At 36.3% G+C, this 18,209-nt stretch overlaps 1 protein-coding gene across 1 annotated transcript; it reads right to left on the reverse strand.

Annotated features, from left to right (window-relative positions):
• Nucleotides 1-1,018: 1,018 nt before the first annotated feature.
• arih1 (ariadne ubiquitin-conjugating enzyme E2 binding protein homolog 1 (Drosophila)) lies at nucleotides 1,019-17,724 on the reverse strand. The gene is made up of 14 exons (XM_028027660.1): nucleotides 17,278-17,724; nucleotides 13,121-13,188; nucleotides 12,267-12,414; nucleotides 10,460-10,552; nucleotides 9,616-9,671; nucleotides 7,911-7,977; nucleotides 7,173-7,279; nucleotides 7,051-7,093; nucleotides 6,882-6,953; nucleotides 6,656-6,786; nucleotides 6,257-6,314; nucleotides 5,310-5,570; nucleotides 5,029-5,141; nucleotides 1,019-3,863 (listed from the first exon to the last, which is right to left on the reverse strand). Exons 1-14 carry the CDS (start codon nucleotides 17,560-17,562, stop codon nucleotides 3,779-3,781), a joined length of 1,587 nt encoding a protein of 528 aa, XP_027883461.1. The 5' UTR covers nucleotides 17,563-17,724; the 3' UTR covers nucleotides 1,019-3,778.
• Between the last annotated feature and the right edge of the window lie 485 nt (nucleotides 17,725-18,209).

Raw genomic sequence — 18,209 nt, forward strand, 5'->3', positions numbered from 1 at the left:
TCCATTTGGCCAAATGCACCTGTATTCTCCTAATGCCTGACTCACTCTGAATCTGGTATGTCTGGCAATAGGAGTGTGAACTTATAGAAAGGCAGAACTTTGTTGCTGGAAAAAAGGCATTTGTCACCATCCTGTGGACGTTCATACTGTTGCACGCTTTCTCTTCTACCACAGTTTGCCTGGATAACCTGCAGTCAGAGCCACCATGTGCTAACCCTGTACAGGAGCATCTTGAATTAGAATATTAAAATATTTTTTTCTTTAATTCAAAAAGTGAAACACCGATTCATACATTACTGGACTGCACAGTGCATCCACTCAGTATCTGCCTGGCCTTGGCTCCTTTTGTATGAATTACTGCATCAATGTAGTGTGACAAAGAGGATCAGTCTGTTAAACCTTCTGCTGCTTTAACAGAAGCTTTCAGCTGTTATGGATGCATCAGTGTGTAGCGGGTCTTGAAACTTTAAATCCAGCTGCAGTCCACACGTTCTGTATCTTTTCAAGACACCATTTGCTTTGTTTCATCATCCTGAGGCTACTGGTATCCCAGTTGCTTGTGAGACTTTTTATATCACTTTTCCTCCACTAAGCTTTCCATTAATATAATTAGATCTTTCTCGCCGAACAGCCAGCTTATTGAGCAGGGATGTCATTGACTATGAAGGGTGTCATTGACTGACTGCCGGACAACTGTCGAGTCAGCAGTCCTGCCTGTTTAGGTCATTACCTGGCAATGATATTTTTGTATTAAAAATGTTTATTTTTAAAGTCATTCTTGTGTAATAGTCCCATTACAAAAATCTAACTTTGGAGATTCTGTTAGCTTGAAGAAGCTTTGACAATCTCCTAAATAAGCAAAAATATCTCAGTTTGTGCAATGAATCTGAGTTTCACACTTAAGTTGAATTACTGAAATTAGTAAACCTATTGATAAAATTCTATTTTATTGATATGCAGCCAAAGGCTAGCGGATGTCAAACAAAATGTCCACAATCAACCACTCATGCAAGACGACTGTTTGCAACATTATGCACTTTAATATTTTTTTCTCCAAAAACAAACATCTAATTTCCCCTCACATTTTACACTATTAGGAAATAAAACACCTTTAATAGCATAAAGGAAAGGTATGTAGAAAAGTATTAAAAGTTTTTGGATGTCTCGGTTTAATGCAAGTAGCTGCTTCTGTTACTCCAAAACTTAAAATCTGAAATGGTCAAAAACTTCTAGCAGACAGTGAAAACAGAGTGAGCCCCTGAAGAGCGGGTTAGGATAGCGATTACAGCTGGAGCTGAAGTTAATGCAAGACAACTTTGAGAAAAGCAATTTGTGTCCATTCATCTTGTGTCATCTTTGACAAAAACAACTTCTGGATGCTCAAAAACAACAAAAAAAAAACAAACTGAATGTAAACTTGGTGACAAAAAGAGTCAACTATTATCATTTAGACCAAAACTCAAGATTAAAGTTTCCAAATTGATTCCACACCTATTTGGAAGACAAAGCGCTGCAAAGGTCTGTAGTGTAGAGAAAAGTGCGATGGGTTAGAGGTGCAACAATCACCTGAACAATTCTCTTCAGATCCCTCCTCAACAGGTTCATTTTTCCATTCATTAAATGAATCAAAACTAAGAAGTCCGACCATTTTCTGACTCTAAAAGCATCAAATAAAATGTATTGATTAATTTTTAGTCAAACAAAAATTAGAACAGTTTTGATGCATAAATATTGTTAATCTTATATTTCATTTTCAGTTGGATTCAAAACTACTACCTCCATCACAGAACCAGCAGTACATTTTTTTTTTTTTTTTGTTGAAGTGCTTGTAGAAAAAAAAGAAAAAAAGTCTAAAGACCTCAAAGAAAGCAAGAAATCGGTATCAGCCATTCAAAAGCCTCATCTGTGCATTTCTTCTGATATCTGGCTAATTACACTGCTTGACACCAGGCCTACTCTAATGACTCACACATCACTCCCGTAAATCAGATTTCTCATGACATTTATTCAAATAAACAGTACAGTTTATAATTTGCTAGGATAAAATAATAACTTGAAACACATAAGAAGCATTTTGGGAGACAATTGCCCAAAGATCTGAAACTAGGGCGAAGGATGTATTTTAACGATGGCTGACACTTTGGTGTCATCTTTCCAACTTGCATCAGTGCCTGGAACGATCATGTCCCCTCCAGCCAATCTTGTGAAGATTGCCACATTGCAGAGACATGAACGAGCATCTACAAACAGAGAGCTTGACAATCAGGGCAGCTGCCACACAGAACGATGCAAAACCTGGAGGGGCACTGACATTTCACTGCTGAAACCTCAACCCATGTACAAAAACAGAAAAACAACAAACAAAACAAAAGAAAAACACTGACTTTTGCAAAAGTATACCAGCTTTACAAAACACCCCTGCAACCTTTAGAGATTTGCCCTTAAATTTGCATCTCTTTACGGAACACTGAAGTCCGTCTGTGTAGCTTGGTTTAAAGCAAGGTTCCGTCTTACTGCAAGGCAAAAGATCTCTTCAAAGTGATCGGGCAACTATCGGCCTGTTGAGAAGTTATCTACAAGGGTGACGTAAATGCCTGGCAGACTTTGAGAGTGATCAAGCCCAGTTAGAACTAAAAAAACTGTCAGTACATTCTACCAACTCCTCTCAGTCCACAAGGTGCAAGCTGACTTAACAGGACTAACTCAAGCCACGTCAGGAACAAAGAAAATAAAAAAAAAATTAAAAAAAAGAGTGAATGTCACTCATTTTGGCTCTTGCAAATAATTAGAAATGTCTCTAAAAAGAATTATGATAGCGCAACAAATAAGCGCAGAGGGGCATGGGGCTGGTTCGTTACTACCTTTTACCTGTAAAATCTTTTCCACTTTTTTTTTCCCTTTTACCTTGACTGTACTTTCAGAGTCATTTTTTTGATCACCTAGAAGGTTTCTTGGAGTTTCCTTACAGACTAACCTGATGAGGAACTTTTGTCCAGTGATCTGAGCAGACTGATGACGACAGGATGAATGCCTTATTGCCAATGCTTCCAAACTCCCACTGTTAATGGGAGGCGTAAACGGACTCAACCTAAATGGAAAAAGTACATCTTTTTCAAGATCGGTAAAGAATAAATATTTCAAAATTATGCAAACACGTGCCACTCTTGCTCTTTAACTTCCATGCATATGGACTATTTACAATTTGAAAAAATACAGACTTGCTGTTTTTTGTTCTTTTTGTGTTTTTTTTTTCTCCCCCCCCTGAAATGTCTTTGCCCCCTTTGCAATCAGCCCATCAATATTCAGCCATCCAAACGAGGATTTCACCAAATATTGCAGACATGGCCAGGACAATTAAAGCTGTGTTGAAAATATTTTTTTCACACTTATGGAAAAAAAAAAAAAAAGAAAACAAAAGTCAAAAATCGAAACAGAAAAGATTCACAAAAAAAACAAAGAAAAGATAGTTTAGAGGAGGGTTACAATACAGACCCAAAGGATGTATTTGTTTATGATGGATTTTTCTGCTTCCTGTAGACTCCACTCTGTTGCTAACAATACTGTAGTACACTTTCTCTGTATTACTCTACACTTTCTTTAAATATAATTTATTTTAAGATTTTTTTTTGTTAAAGAAATCCAGGAAAAAGAAAAAAATGATGCAAAAATGGTTGGTTGCCAGAGGAGAGGCGGCAGAAGGCCCGTGCTGCCCTGTTTAATTGCATCAGCGCTCTAGTTTGTCAAGATACTCAATAGTCCGTTGCATTGGGACGTGTCCTCAATCCTCGATGTACTCCCACAGGTCCTTCTCATAGCCTTCATGTACGTGCTGTAGCAGCACTCTTCGCCTGCTCTCACAGTATCTACAGACACAGGAGAATTTCAGCAGAATTTCAGAGAAGTCCAGCATAGCATATTTACAGGAAGTGAGAGTTCTGGTCAGAGATGTACAAATGTCACAATAATTTTAGGCTTTTAATTGTCCATTTTTACTGTTGTTTTCCCTGGAATATGACGATGTTTCAATAAATAACTTCAAACAAACATCTGAAAAACTATTGAGCATAAAAGAGGAATACATGTTCAAATATATACATGCAATCTCACTTGGATAAATATAACATGGCAAGTTGCGGGGAAAACACAGCCATCAACAAGGGATAAATCTGGTTTCAAATTTGTTTTTTCCCCCCATACATGGACCAATTTTTTAAGCATAATCCATAAGATTTTGTTAGCTTTTGGTCAGAGTCATTACAGAAGATTAATATTCAGCCGTTTGATGTGTGCTTGGGATTGTTACTCAAGTGCCAACTATACAGCTAACGATTTCAATTGAGGTGGAAGAATTTGGAGGTGGTCTCACCTTGATTACCACAAACATACTTCCTATTATTGTGACTACATAGCTCAGTCCTCGTCTTGTCTGGCAATAAAACGTTTCTTTAGCAGAAATACTTTTCCATACAGGAAGTGGTAAACTTCAGTCAAGATTGAAGGTGTTGATTTTTCCCTGGTGTCTTGGCTGATGTTACTATCTTCTCTCCTAACCATTATATTGGCATTTTAGCAGCATCCATTTTATGATCCTTGCTGGTTCCTGAAATAGTCATGAACTTTCCAAATACTTCCCTTCCAACTGAATGGATAGATTGTATCAGATGGTTGGTACTTGGACAGGCCAGTTGTTAGAACAGGACAATGATCCCAAATATACAATAAAACTGCCTTTGAAGGCTTGCATTATGGATTCTGAAGAGCATAAGTGAATCAACTGATTTAAATACAAATTCTGCTAAGAAAAATGATAAAAGAAAATCCAGAACAATACCAGAAATATGTTGACAGTATATATAATTTTGACTGTTTTGATTTGAGAATATCCACTATCTTGGGCAGCTAATTCTTTTACAAATCCCTTAATACAAGTGCTACCCAATACTATTTACTCCATACAACAAATGTTCAAATGTGTAATTAAAAGCCAAAGAGTATGTAAACTTCTTACTGGAACACTACTTCACTTACCTGTACTTATCTTGTACTTTCTGCTTGATGTCCTGCAAGGAATCCTGGGAAATATCCCGCTCCAAGTATCCAGAGAGCACCTCAGTGGCATTTTCCAGATCTGCCTGGTTGTTCTGGGGAACAGAAGTAATGAATGTCATCCTCAATAATACTTTTTAAAAATGTATATCTAGTTCATACCAATAAAGATAGATTTGGCTCTTGTGTGCTTTGGATTTGTGTGACTTTACACTTTGGTGGTTGGCAGCTTTAGCATTAAGCAACACTTTCAGCCATCTTACCTCAAAAATAATGGACTGGTTGTTCTTCTTGAGGTAGAAGGCAAAGACGTAAGTGAACATGAGTGTGGAGCGGCACTGGCAGAGCACATCTACAGCCTTCTTCAGGAACTGCACTTCAATCCAAGACATGTTGTGCTGCTGCATCTCCTCCATCTTCTGCTTAACCTGAGCATAGAGCTTGTGCTCAAAGCGCAGACTCTGCATGTGGTTCATGTAGCGGTTGCAGTAGAACAGGTACCTCTGCAAGGCTGCCCTGGAGCGCTGCACACACAGTAAGGCAAACCGGATTAACTCACAAACACACCCAAATACTGAATATTGGATTTACCCAACTGTACAGTTTTCACATTTCAAATTTCCTGAACTCTCAATTTCTGACATATAGATACAAAACATTATTGCAGTAAGAATGGAACCTGCAAAAATCAGAGATAAACAAACAAAGTAGAAAAAAGAAAAAACAAAGGAAAAGAAAAAAACAAGAAAGAAAGAAAAATGTGGAAGGAGCAAAGTGGGGGAGGGAGAGAGGGAAAGAAGGAGGCAAAGAAGATAGATTGACAATTTTTAGACCGTAGGACAGGGAACAAAATCTGGAAAATGCCATTCCATACTTATCCTGAATTGAGAAGAACTTAAATGTCATAATTTCCCATACTGCAAAGAAACCCTGAAAACTGTAAAAGGCAAAAACTGTGTGTGTTGTATCAGCAGCATGAATGTCAGCCTTGGAATCTCTGCTGGTGTTTCATAAAATTAATTTTGTTACAAATTATAAAATCCTAATAGTACTTGTTTACCATAAAATTCTCTGAAAATTAAACATGCAGGAGTAAAACAAAGAATAATTCTGCACTAAAACATGAATTAAATTGATGCATTTATGTAATAAACCTTTCTAAGTTAACGTATGTTTCACAATTTTTGAGGGCAAATGTAGATTTAATTACCTCTTGAGCATCTCTGGCTGCCTTGGCATCGTCTTCATTATAGCGGTTGCAGTTGTACCTGAAAGGTCAAACAGGTCAGTGGTGTTTAAAGAGTATTTCAGACAGACCTCTGGACATTTTATTACCAAGGTTTGAACTCTAAGGTAAGTGTGTGAGAGAAGCCAGAATATTTTAGATTCTGGACTCTTTGTACTGAGACTGCTGAATGTATCTAATAAATGATACACCGTTACAAAAACTGATGATCAAATATGTACCAGCTGTGGTTTCACATCTAGAAACATTTAAATGTATTCATTTTCTACCATCTTACCGGGAGTCGCATTTAGTTTATTTACTTGAAAGCAACATTTTTTGCATAAAAAGTAACATGAAAAAAAATAAGCCTTTAGTTCTCACCAGGCAGAGCCATGAGGTTCCCATGGACCTAGGCAGACCCAACAGAACTCCGCTTTACAGTTCTGGTTGCGACAGACCATGTGGTTGCAGCCACCGTCCTTCTCAATGGTCACATGACATTTTGGACACTCCTGTAGAGTTAAGGTGAACATTGTGTTCTGTTATTAAACTGAAGAAGAGAGAAATCAAATGTTATCCATATCAGGGAGTCTGATGAATGTCATACCTTGGTATTTGCTGCAATCCAGTTGGAAGTCTCACTGTCATCATCACATTTCTTAATCCATTTTCTCAGCCACTAAAAAAAAAAAAAAATTTTTAAATTGAAAAGGGAACAATATTGCTTCCCATAACTACCAGAATCCTACATATTTTCATTTTTCCATTCAGCTTACCTTACACTTCACAGGATCATGCCAGTTCTCTCCACAGTTGAAACTGTAATAACAGCACGCAAATCAACCCAACCTTCAATAACATAGAAAATCTACTTTCTGTGAGAGTTTACTGATCTTACCAGAACTGACGGCCACACTTGCATCTCACCGGCTTGGCATCTGGATACTGGACTTTGACAACGTGATGGCAGTCTGGTGCAGGGCACCACTTTAACAGTCGATTGCACTTTAACGAGTAATAAGAAACATGTTTTTCATTTTTTCAGTTGTAGACCCACAGGTTGTCAATTACATTCTAACTTTTTTCAAAGCACTCTACAGAGGATAGACCGATGCTTAGCTATGTAGAGATCTGCATAAACACAGCCATGCAGTTAACTAGCACCATGAAGATTTACAAGTTTATTTGTCGAAGAGAAAAACAAAACATGTATACAGAATATAAATGCTGAAGAATTTACAAACATAGAAGTATCATGTGATTGCAATAGGTAACATTTTCCACAGTCAAGTTTAGGTCTTGACACATTTGTTTGTGCTCATAAATGAAGGACCATAGGGTTAAATAATTCTACATTTACTTTAAGTCAACCAAACCCTTAAATATGTGTGGGCTCACTACTTGTTATTACTTATTGACATGTAATAACAAGTAATAACATTCTCCTTAAGCGGTGTGCAGCAGAGCTGTTTTTACTGTGTGCTAAACTGACATTCATGCAGCTCTATAGACATGTTATAATTAAAGTACTAGTTGTTTCAGGTTTTTTCTTCTCAGATTCAGATTCAACCTGTAAGTCGAACTGCAAAGCTCAGCATAATCGTTTTTGAACTTCCTATGAAGCAACAAAGCTTACCTCTACAAAACTATTCGTGATTAAATGCTGGTACTTCAACTTTACTTTTGAATCTGTTATGAGGCGCCTGTGGAAACATTGAAAATCAATTATTAGCCTTCATTAGAAAAAAAAATTATATATATATATGCACATTTGCAAGCAGAGATTTTTGTAGTTGCTTTTTAAGACCTTAATGTATAAGTTATACAGTAAATATAATAATTGTTTTCTCCTCTTGCAGAAGTGGTTGCACAGTTGATTAATCATTTTAAATTTAAATTGACACAAAGAAGATCTGGAATCTTGGCAGCATTAAAAGACCTGGAGATCCACCAAAGACAAGTCATGAATCACTGAAAGACTCAAGATGAGGGGAAAAAATATTTTTCAGAAAAAAAACATGTTTTGTCTCCTGAAAAATATTTTTCAGGAGACAAAACAGAGATGATGTCACACTTCAATGATCCTCACTAAAAAACAAGTTGGATTAAAATACGTTGAAGAATATAATATTTGATATGTATAATAATTATGTACAAAATATAAAGTTTTAACAGTGAAAACTACCTTGCTGATTTTAATATTGGGATGAATCAGAGTAACTTTGCATTAGGGCTGGTGTAAACAAATATTTTAGTAATCGAGTAATCTATTGATTATTCTTACAATTAATCGAGAAATCGAATAAAAAAAAAAGCTAAAATAAAACATTGGTAAATCTAACACAGCAGCAGTATTACTATCGCATATCAACATCAGTCTAATTTTTCACATTTGAGCTTCCCTAACAATAACTTTTCTGTAGTTTAGAAAATTGACCTGTAACAATAATAGCTCACTGCCTAAGTTAACCAGAAGAAAAGTTATACAAGAATCTGAAGTTGTATTCAATTTAATAATAAAAAGGCAGGCTCACAAATACGCTTATAAAAAAATGCCTATAGTCCAGCTTTTTGTTTATGTATTCATCTTCAGTCAATTTAATAGATGAACTCTCACCTTACCCAGTTATTTATAGCTTTTGTGTTTATGTTGGCGACTGTATTTGATACCTTCATTTGTCACACACTGAAACATCTACCAGCTACGTGCCGTCACAGTGTTCTCCGCCACGCATTTGTTGGGACCGGGATGATATGAAGTTAATTTTCCGGTTTGTCCGTAAAGCTACACTTACAGTACGTTAATCATCTAATGTGCAGCCACCTGCCTTCTTCAGTCTATCCGCTCACCTGTATAAATACACCTCTTCCCCGCTCTGACCACCGGCCACTAGGCAGCAGCTCCAGGAGGACAAAAGCTGCCGTACTACAAGCATCGCGCCAGTCATTTTAAGGATGCTTATCGGTCCCCCGAAAAATGACAAAGACCCGGACATGATCATCTATCAATAAAATCCTCCCAGGCCAAACTTGAAAACTGGACGTTAACTGGCTGCTAACGCTTAGCTTTCGTCAATAACTCATAGGCGGAAGTGAGAGCTCTGCGCAACACAAGTAATAACTCGGCCGGAACACGGTGCGCTACATAATAAAACATAAAATAACGAAGTTTCAAGGCAGATAAATTTTCCTTGAGGAATTTTAATAACGAGGAATCGTTTCAGCCCTACTTTACATTGAGCATCACAAAATTGTTTTTAGTGAAAGACATTATCAGCGTCAATTTCTGATGATCATAACAGACCAAAAAATAAAACAAATACATGTACAAACATACTCACATGACTGTGTTGTCATCAACCAAAATGTCACAACTATGAGCAGGGCATGAAATCGTCTGAGAAAAAAAGAATAGAAATAAAATCATTAGTTGGTCATTGAAAAAAATAAAGCCTATTTCAGACATCAAGAGTGACACCAAATGTAACAGTGCAAATTTTACTGTTTTTAGCTAGCTCCTAGTTCAGCTAAGAACAGTCTTTATAATGATTCTTTTATGTTAATTTGTCTTCCTGACACAATATTAGAGGTGCATGACCAATCTAAGACAAAGAAGCCCACTTATATTCCAAAAGCATTAAAGCAATAATGAGCTTTTATGTAAATATATATATATATATATATATATATGTTGCCTTAAATGCACCTATAAAACAGTCAGACACAAGAATTAAACAATTTTCTATTGATTGGCTTTAACTGGTGATCGGTGGATCAAACACAGACAAAAAAAATCAATTAAATGCAAAAAATCTTAGAAGTCCCTCTACCTTTGCTCCATAAACAAATAACAGACTTCAATAGACATCTTAAGATAAAAAAACACCCATCAGAAACAGGTTAGGTATATATACTTGGGTCCATTAAATAAGAAAAATTTAATGGACCATTTATTTTCTGTTTGGTTCAGAACTATTGCCTTCATCAAAGAAGCTGTGCTACATTTTCTTTTCTCTTTTATGCTTTCTTGTCCTTAGAACCAAAAAGCAAAACTGCTGAAAATCAGAATCATTGTGTCAAGTATAATAAAAATGTAGAAATTATTTAGTAAAAAACTAATGATAAAATTGTTACTGGCAAGAAAACCTGACTAGTACATCTCCACAAACGAATCTTGAAATGTACCTGTCCCATTCCTTCCTCTATGATTTTGGTAGTCAAATAATCTCCCCAGCACTGCATGCAGAACTTGTGTCCACACTCCAGACCGGTAAAGTACTGAAACAAACATCATCCAACACTTTAAACATACAATCCTTGTCATCAATATTAACTTTTCAAATTACAGACAATAAAATGACTTGAGAATAATGTGTATTCATGACTAATACTACAATGCTCAATGTAAATTTTACTTCCAGAATAGATTTTTTCCCCTTAGTGAAAGTACAAAGGAAGGAATATTTGAATATCTTCAAGTGAGGGTGTTGCCTTTCAGTGTTGAGTAATTTTACTATTTTTAAGAAATAGTACAATTTGTTCTTATTCACAATACACCATTAAAAATTAAACAAACACTGTAAAGAAGATTTAAATGCATTCCACTGTAAGGAAACGGCTAATAACTGAAGAAATAAATATACATAAAAACTGGAGTAAAGCAGTTTTATTCCATACATAGAGCTGCACCAAGTCAGTGTATGGGAGGAGAGAACACGTTGACTCACAATCTGCTACTGTTTAAGTCAGTCAGCTTTTATTGCAGTTTATTTCAGAAGAGCAGCCCTTTTTTAAGTCTTTAAGCACATTTTTGACCTGTTGCCAAAGAAAGTTTCATGAATCTTCCTTGAATCTTTAACATCACTGATGTGTTTTTTTCTTATTTTAAACGAGAGCATGTTGCCACACTGACACGTTTAATGCAGGGATAACTAGTATCAATTTAAAAAAATCTAAACAAAATTTCAACAAGAAAATGTTGTTGGAGGGTGTTAAATAAATCCTTGTTTTACTGCCATCCCCTCTGATGAAACTGATTAGGATTGCTTTACTGTGATTTTCAGCCCTCCTCTTTAGAAGGAAGAAACCTCAAATAAGCTTGCCAATTTAACAGAATGTTTCTTTGTGCTCTTCATGGAATAGCAGTAGAAGTTTGTCAAGCTGACTTAGCAGGTTCATTTGTGAAACAAGCTGCTTGGGAAGAGGCAGCCAACTGGCTGCTTCATAGATGGACTGCTTGTAGCTCCAAAATTAGAATTTTTAAAAACTGCATTAGCTTAAGGTTGAAACTGGCAGTCCATTAGTTTACAAAGCAGAGAACCAACTGTCAATGACATAGATGGTTGGTTTAATTTTGTTCTATGTGCTTCATACCAAAACGTATGCTTTCCAGGGCGCTACAGAGAAAAGACAACATGTTTGATGGTACAAAAATAAATCACTGCGATCCTTTGATACTCCCCAACGTCATCGTATATTATTTTCTTTGGACAATTGAAACCTAAGACAATGTAATGACATCTACAATCATGGTCTGCTGAACAGCTTAAAAACGTGAAAACCTCATATTAGTAAGAAAGTACCTTTTAGAATCTACAGATGTTTTCTAATCTGGGACAATTAGCAACCTAAGAACCCAAAGAAAAAAAAAACAGTAATCATAAAATAAAATGGTTGATCGATAACCTTTAACTTTATGTTTTAAGTTTTTTTGGCATCCAATTCCAGATTTATGTTTTGTAATTTCAAGAGTTGCTTTCAAGCTTTTCTGAAAATCAATTTCTAGATGGGATTTACATATTTTTTCTTCTTGGCTATGCTACTTCTCCCTGTAATATTGAGATGTTGTTACATTACGAAAGAAAAATTCACCTTCTCTAAAAAACTGTAAGGTTAGGGAATACATTTTTAAATACAACATTTAACATAATTCCCATCTACGGCTGAAGATCCAGCTCATCCAGCATAATGCTGATCTAACCATGTAACTCACCGAGTTGGGGAAGTTTAGGTAGCAGATCTGACAAGGCATGTCTTGTGCCGATGATCTAGTGTTGATTGGAGGACGGATCCGAGGCTTCTTGCTGGGGTTGATGACATGACACTCAGAGAAAAGCTTGTCGAGGTTTCCATCAAAGTATCTGCAATATTTAAGCAAACAAAAGGCAGAGTTAAGAACCATGTAAACAATCAAGATCCAAGAAGAGCCGGCCTGGCTATTGCAATCCTACGCAATTCTGCTCAATTCTTGTGTTCCTTCAGTGTTCTGTCTGGGATTTCTCCCGCTGAGCTTGATTTCTCTGGTTGAATTCCAATCAGGCTAGTCAGCAAACAGAGGGAGGATTTGTGAGCAATAATATTGATTTTCTGTGCCGTTTTAGGCTGACTGTAGTTTGGCAATAGCAGCAGAATAAGTGAATGAAGCTGTTCACTCCATGTTGGCCACTCTTCCAAATACTGAATTAACATTAACAGCCATCTTCTTCGACTTGTCACTTCTCTCTTCACAGTGAGGGATGGCTGTTTACAGCGCCCACAATTTCCGATAAGCTTCATACAGTCAAACTGACGCATTACATACATGACGATCAAATGTCAGGGATTGGGTAGATCTTTAAATTTCAAAAAGTCCACGTCTTTAGCAAGCAATTGTTTTTCCAACAGCTGAGGGTCCAGACCCAATGTACAAAGAAAATAGCATAGAGCAAGGGTTTGGCCTTTAGCAGGCTGAGGAAGTGCCTCTGTTATTTTAATTTTTATTTTGGCTAAGTACCAATTAATAGTAGTACTAATAGTACCAATTAAAATCCCATCACCAAATGGTCAACATAATCCAGAGATTCCTACCTTTCCATAAGCTTTTCTTTATCCCAGTTGAAGTGGCTGAGGAGAATGCGTGTTATTGTTGCAGGGTTCTAGAAAGGAAAAATGGTGAGAAATTAAAATTCCAATTTATACTTTAATTTTTCTATTGTTCAAGGAAGTTATCATACAAATTAATTTTGCCAAAGCAAGGTTAAAATCAGAAGTTGTAGAAGAAAAACATTTGCAGCGATGTCATTTCACAATATCAAAGATTAATATTTCTAAAAATGCTTCATCATATTCCCTGTTTAATACAATCATAGGTTAACACCTTAACTTCCACCCCAATATGCTTACATGTTATCCAATGGGTCCACTTCTATAAGGGGACCTGTTGATCTTTATCAAAATTTGTTTCATTTCTATTCAAACTGCAGTTGCTTTGTCAAACATAAGAGAGCGTGTAGGCATAAATATGCATAGAGAAGCAGCAATGTGACTTAAAAATAAGTCCAAAGATTGTTTCTTTGACTTTTTAATGTCATCATTTTGCTTAGGAGGGAGCAAGGATCGACACAGGGATTGTGTCTTATGTAAATCCAGAGAGTTATCCTGAGTCTACTGTCTTTATAGTACCAGGTAAGGACAATGGCAACTTTGTTGCAGGTTGAATTCTGTTCATTCAGTAAGCACTCAGTGGCTCTCACATTTCTCTGCCTTTTGAATAACAGCTTCTGAAAACCAAACAAAAAGTCCTTTCTAACACAACAGAGTAGGATTAATGATCAAGGAAGCATCATGTGAAACCAGTGGGCAATCTAAAACAAAGATAGTCTCATCTCCTCATGAATCAACTACAAACTTCATGTGATCAATACATTGCCAAAAGAGAAAAAGTATTTCATGAAGCACAACATCTGTGGGAAAAACCACTACACTAACTTAAACTGCAAAATGAGTCAGCTCAATTAACTTTTTACTGTTCTTTCCTGTTTCCAAGTTTTACAATCAGTAAAATTCACAGTTTGAGAATATTAGTGTATTCACAAATGTATAAAATTATTAAAATGGCTAACTAAATGTGTTTTTTTTTAATCTAATTTATCTTAGTGTTTGGGAGAAATAAAATCATAACAAGACCGCCCCGTAGTGGACAACTGTTTTATTTGTAATGAATCCTGTGCTACTTTTCAACATGATCACATTCAACCATTTGATTATGGGGTTGACTTGATGCAATATCATGGAGAGAATACTTAGACTTTTTAAACCAACATTAACATGTAAGCTTAGTAAACTGTCTGAACTGTCTTTACTCACCAAAAGAGTGTACTGATTTGCCTAAAACATCAGGCATGATGTGGTTGTCATCATGCCATGTGGTTGTCATCAAGGTTATGTTCACACTGCAGCCTGAAGTGACCCAAATAAGATTTTTTTGTCCTAATGTAACCTGTATCTGATATTTCCATGACAGTCTGAACAACACAGGTCAGATTTTTAGAAATGTCACATAGGCTACTTGCATATGTGGTCCTAAATCTGATATGCATCTAATATTTTCAAATGTGACCTGTGTCTGTGCGGCCAGGTCGCATTCATCCTACCTGTATGTAATTGATTCTCGATAAATGTCACTACTGTGCATCCTAGTACAGGCAAAAGGAGAGAAAAACAACAACCATGGCAGAGGATAATGAGGATCAAGTTGTTGATGTGCTGGCTCTGGTTGGACAACACTTTAAAATCTTAAAATATGCTCCACCATTACCATTCATGTTTACTTCCGCAAACACCGAGAATGCTCACTGTGTTATGTTTCTGAGTCCTCTATTGTGCATGCAGGACACTTTTAGGTTGTCTGCTGTTCACTTTAGGAGATCACATACAAGTCACATACACATGTATATTTTGAAATATGTACTACCACACAAAAACAAAACAAAAAAACCCATCAGGTTTCACAAAAAAATTGGAATTGAACGTTGAGGCCTGAAGTGTGAACATAGCCTAAAAAAGCTTAAAGTTTTATTTAAAAAAGTAAAACAACTCATTTGAAAAATCTCTTGAATGCATTTACAACAGTCTCAATTTGACTGCATTAAGCGATTTTCTGTATTTTGAAATAGGTTTGTGACTGGCAAGTTACACACATAGTAAACAAAAAACAAGAAAAAGTTGTGTAAAAATAAAGCTGGAAAGATTGGGCAATATTAGCTTTAACTAGGTACTATGTAGACATACCTTTGATATTGAAAATCCAAAAGACTTTTGAAAATGACATATATATGGAGACAAGTATTTATTTAATTATGGAGAACAACAGTCACAAAAACACTAGGCTCCCACTTATAATTTAAGTGTACATTGTTTTTGAAAAACGTTGTATTCCACCCGATATCCACCAGGTAATAAAACTTGACTTTTATGAGAGCTTTTGACCGTTGATTAAACCAACATAATTGAGCAAACTCCTGTTGGGAAATATTGTTTATTTGAGTCACATTGCCACATTTCCTTACAACACCCTATAAAGAATATTATTGGAAATTGCTGTAAAATCTGTCATTTTCAGAGACGGCACTAAAAATCCTAATGGTGTCTATGAATTGAGCCGTTGATGGTAGAACATATTCCACTGTGGATGGCACTATTTCCTACCCCAAACGGTTAAGTATGAAAACAACCAAAACTGCAAGAATATAGGCTAGCAAAGTGATTAAATTACCAGAATTCTAATGTGAATGAACAGAAAACAGATCTAACCAGCACAAAGTCAGAATTAAATTACCAAGTACAACAAAAACAACAGGTTCAGTCACTGACTCTATTCTGGTTTGATTTTGTATTAAATAACCACAAAAACATCAAATTAGGTTTTTCAGGTATAAGACATCTGAACCCAGATTAACTAGAGCATATTCAAAAGCCTTCTTTTTTGTCAGTGTTTTGAACAAAATATTTAAGAATGAGATTCAACAATCTCTCAAACAAAAGTTAAGACTAATGCACAATCTTCTTAACTATTAACTTTACTATCAACTTAAACATTTATGCAATGGTGGTCCCTGAAGAACCTTGCAGGATTTTAAATGTAACGCTTAAAATCTATCTACCTGAGATATTTTTGTATTTCTTTCTATTAGCTTTTATATTGTGTAATTCAAAGCAATTACACTGACACACGAAGAACCTCCGACAATGTCAGACTTCAAACAACCTACAAAACTAAATTAGGTATACTTGTATATTATTACTACTCAAAAACACAGAACCACAGTCAGTTTTTAAAATTGGAACAAGTTCAAAGCAACCGTTTTGTATGGGAAGAATTTATATATTTTCGACTTTCAAGCTTCTTCGAAATCATATTTCGGAATGATGGTTCATGCTATATCACAGAGAACTAAGTGGTAACTTAATAGGAGTATTTTTTCTTTTTTGTTTTTTAATTCTATGCCTACGAGAGAGGAAATGGAGGCCTCAGTAGGCTCTGTGCTACACCGTACATCTCTGACAAGCTACTGCGAATGGAATCAGTTGTTAAGTCAAAAGGCTTATTAAAATGCAATTCTAAAACAGTATTTCATCTCATCGAAGTTCGGACAAAATGCTTGGTCGCTATTCTGTAACTAACATAGCTTGTCATTTGCTACATTACACAATGTCCAACTCGCCTTTGGACAAACGTCAAAATACGTTAACGTTAGTCTAGTTGCACTATATTTCTAGAAGTCGAACTTGAATTGATTAGTTAACTTCAACCGTTCTGTCGTCAAAAGTCACACCTAACGTACACCAAGTCAACAACCAAAGACGTTGGGCTTTTTCAGAATACTGCTGTTAGCATAGCTTAAGAAGATGGCTAAGTAGCAAGAAAGCTAACATTAGCTTAGCAAAGGTAGCTGCCAACTTCTCAATGGGGATTAGACTACTTCCTGTAACAAAACTTCAGTTTAAATGTGTATATTTAGTGACATTTCAACATGTCCACACTCATTCTAAATACACACTAGTAACAAAAACTTACCATCGTTAAAAACGAATTTCAACACGTGTTAGTCTTGTGAAACTGTCACCTTCCAGTAAGTTAACTACTCCTACAAGGCTAGCCGATAAGCTAACGTCCGTGGCCTGTAAACGCTTGATAAAATCCTGGACCCCGGTCTTTCCTGACGATGGTATACCAAAATACCTACCTGTATGACCTCGTTGACCTCCCTGATACACTCCACCATATGCTGGAGGATCTGCTCGGCAGTCAAAACCTCGAAACGATAGTCCTCCTCCTCTTCTTCACCAGGACCGTGACCACCTACACCAGTCTCGCCACCCTCGTCTCGCTCCCCGCCGGCCACCACAGGATCGACCAATTCCACCTCACCGATATCCAGGGTGTCGTCCTCCGGCTCCACTTCGCCGCTGTCCTCGCTACATTCGTCTTCGTCGTCGTATTCATAGTTATAGCCCTCGTCTGAGTCCATTCCTAGGGTGTTTACCGGCTTACGACGAGCACACCTTGAGGTCGAAAACGCCAGATGTAGATTGCGGAACAATACGAAAACCAAAATTATCCGAGCCTGTTTTTCAGCTGCAGCGAAAATAACAACAAAACGTCGCCGCTGCTAAGCCAACAAAGAGAGGCAGCGTCACCAACTGACGACGGCCTTACGTCAGACAAACTAGAAAATAAAATGTGAAAAGAAATTCAATATCTTTCTTCATCAATATCGAACCTAGGTTAGCCAAACAGTATAATAAATAGGTAAAAATTGTTCCAAATGTTGGCAATGTCTCACTCGCACACTTAATGTTAAAAAAGCTCTACATTTGTGTTTTAAACCTCACTATTGTGTTCCAATAAAATTTTAATAGTAAAACTTCAGTAAACCATACATATGAGTAATAGGTTTGACTTTTACTTTTGTTTCTATGCCCAAGATTCAATAAATAAACTGATAAATAAATAACTAATGCATTGTGCAGAATGGACATAATCCTTCTAACATATTATTACTATTACTAGGCCAAAAATAAATATTTTGTTTATTTATTTATTTGTGTATTTGTTAAATTACCTTCTTAGTTGTAAATAGGCCAATAGTATAATAAAACTCCTGAATTTTTAAGC

This window comes from Xiphophorus couchianus, chromosome 2 (assembly GCF_001444195.1).
Source record: "Xiphophorus couchianus chromosome 2, X_couchianus-1.0, whole genome shotgun sequence".
NCBI lineage: Eukaryota > Metazoa > Chordata > Actinopteri > Cyprinodontiformes > Poeciliidae > Xiphophorus > Xiphophorus couchianus.

What these genes read in the sequence shown, in the direction of transcription:
- arih1 (XM_028027660.1), bottom strand. Translation starts at nt 17,562, where the DNA reads ATGGACTCAGACGAGGGCTATAACTATGAATACGACGACGAAGACGAA. An exon ending in AGGTCAACGAGGTCATACAG is followed by an intron (nt 13,189 to 17,277) that starts GTAGGTATTTTG and finishes TTTCCTTTCTAG; the next exon opens with AACCCTGCAACAATAACACG. An exon ending in TAGAGGAAGGAATGGGACAG is followed by an intron (nt 9,672 to 10,459) that starts GTACATTTCAAG and finishes TTTTTTTCTCAG; the next exon opens with ACGATTTCATGCCCTGCTCA.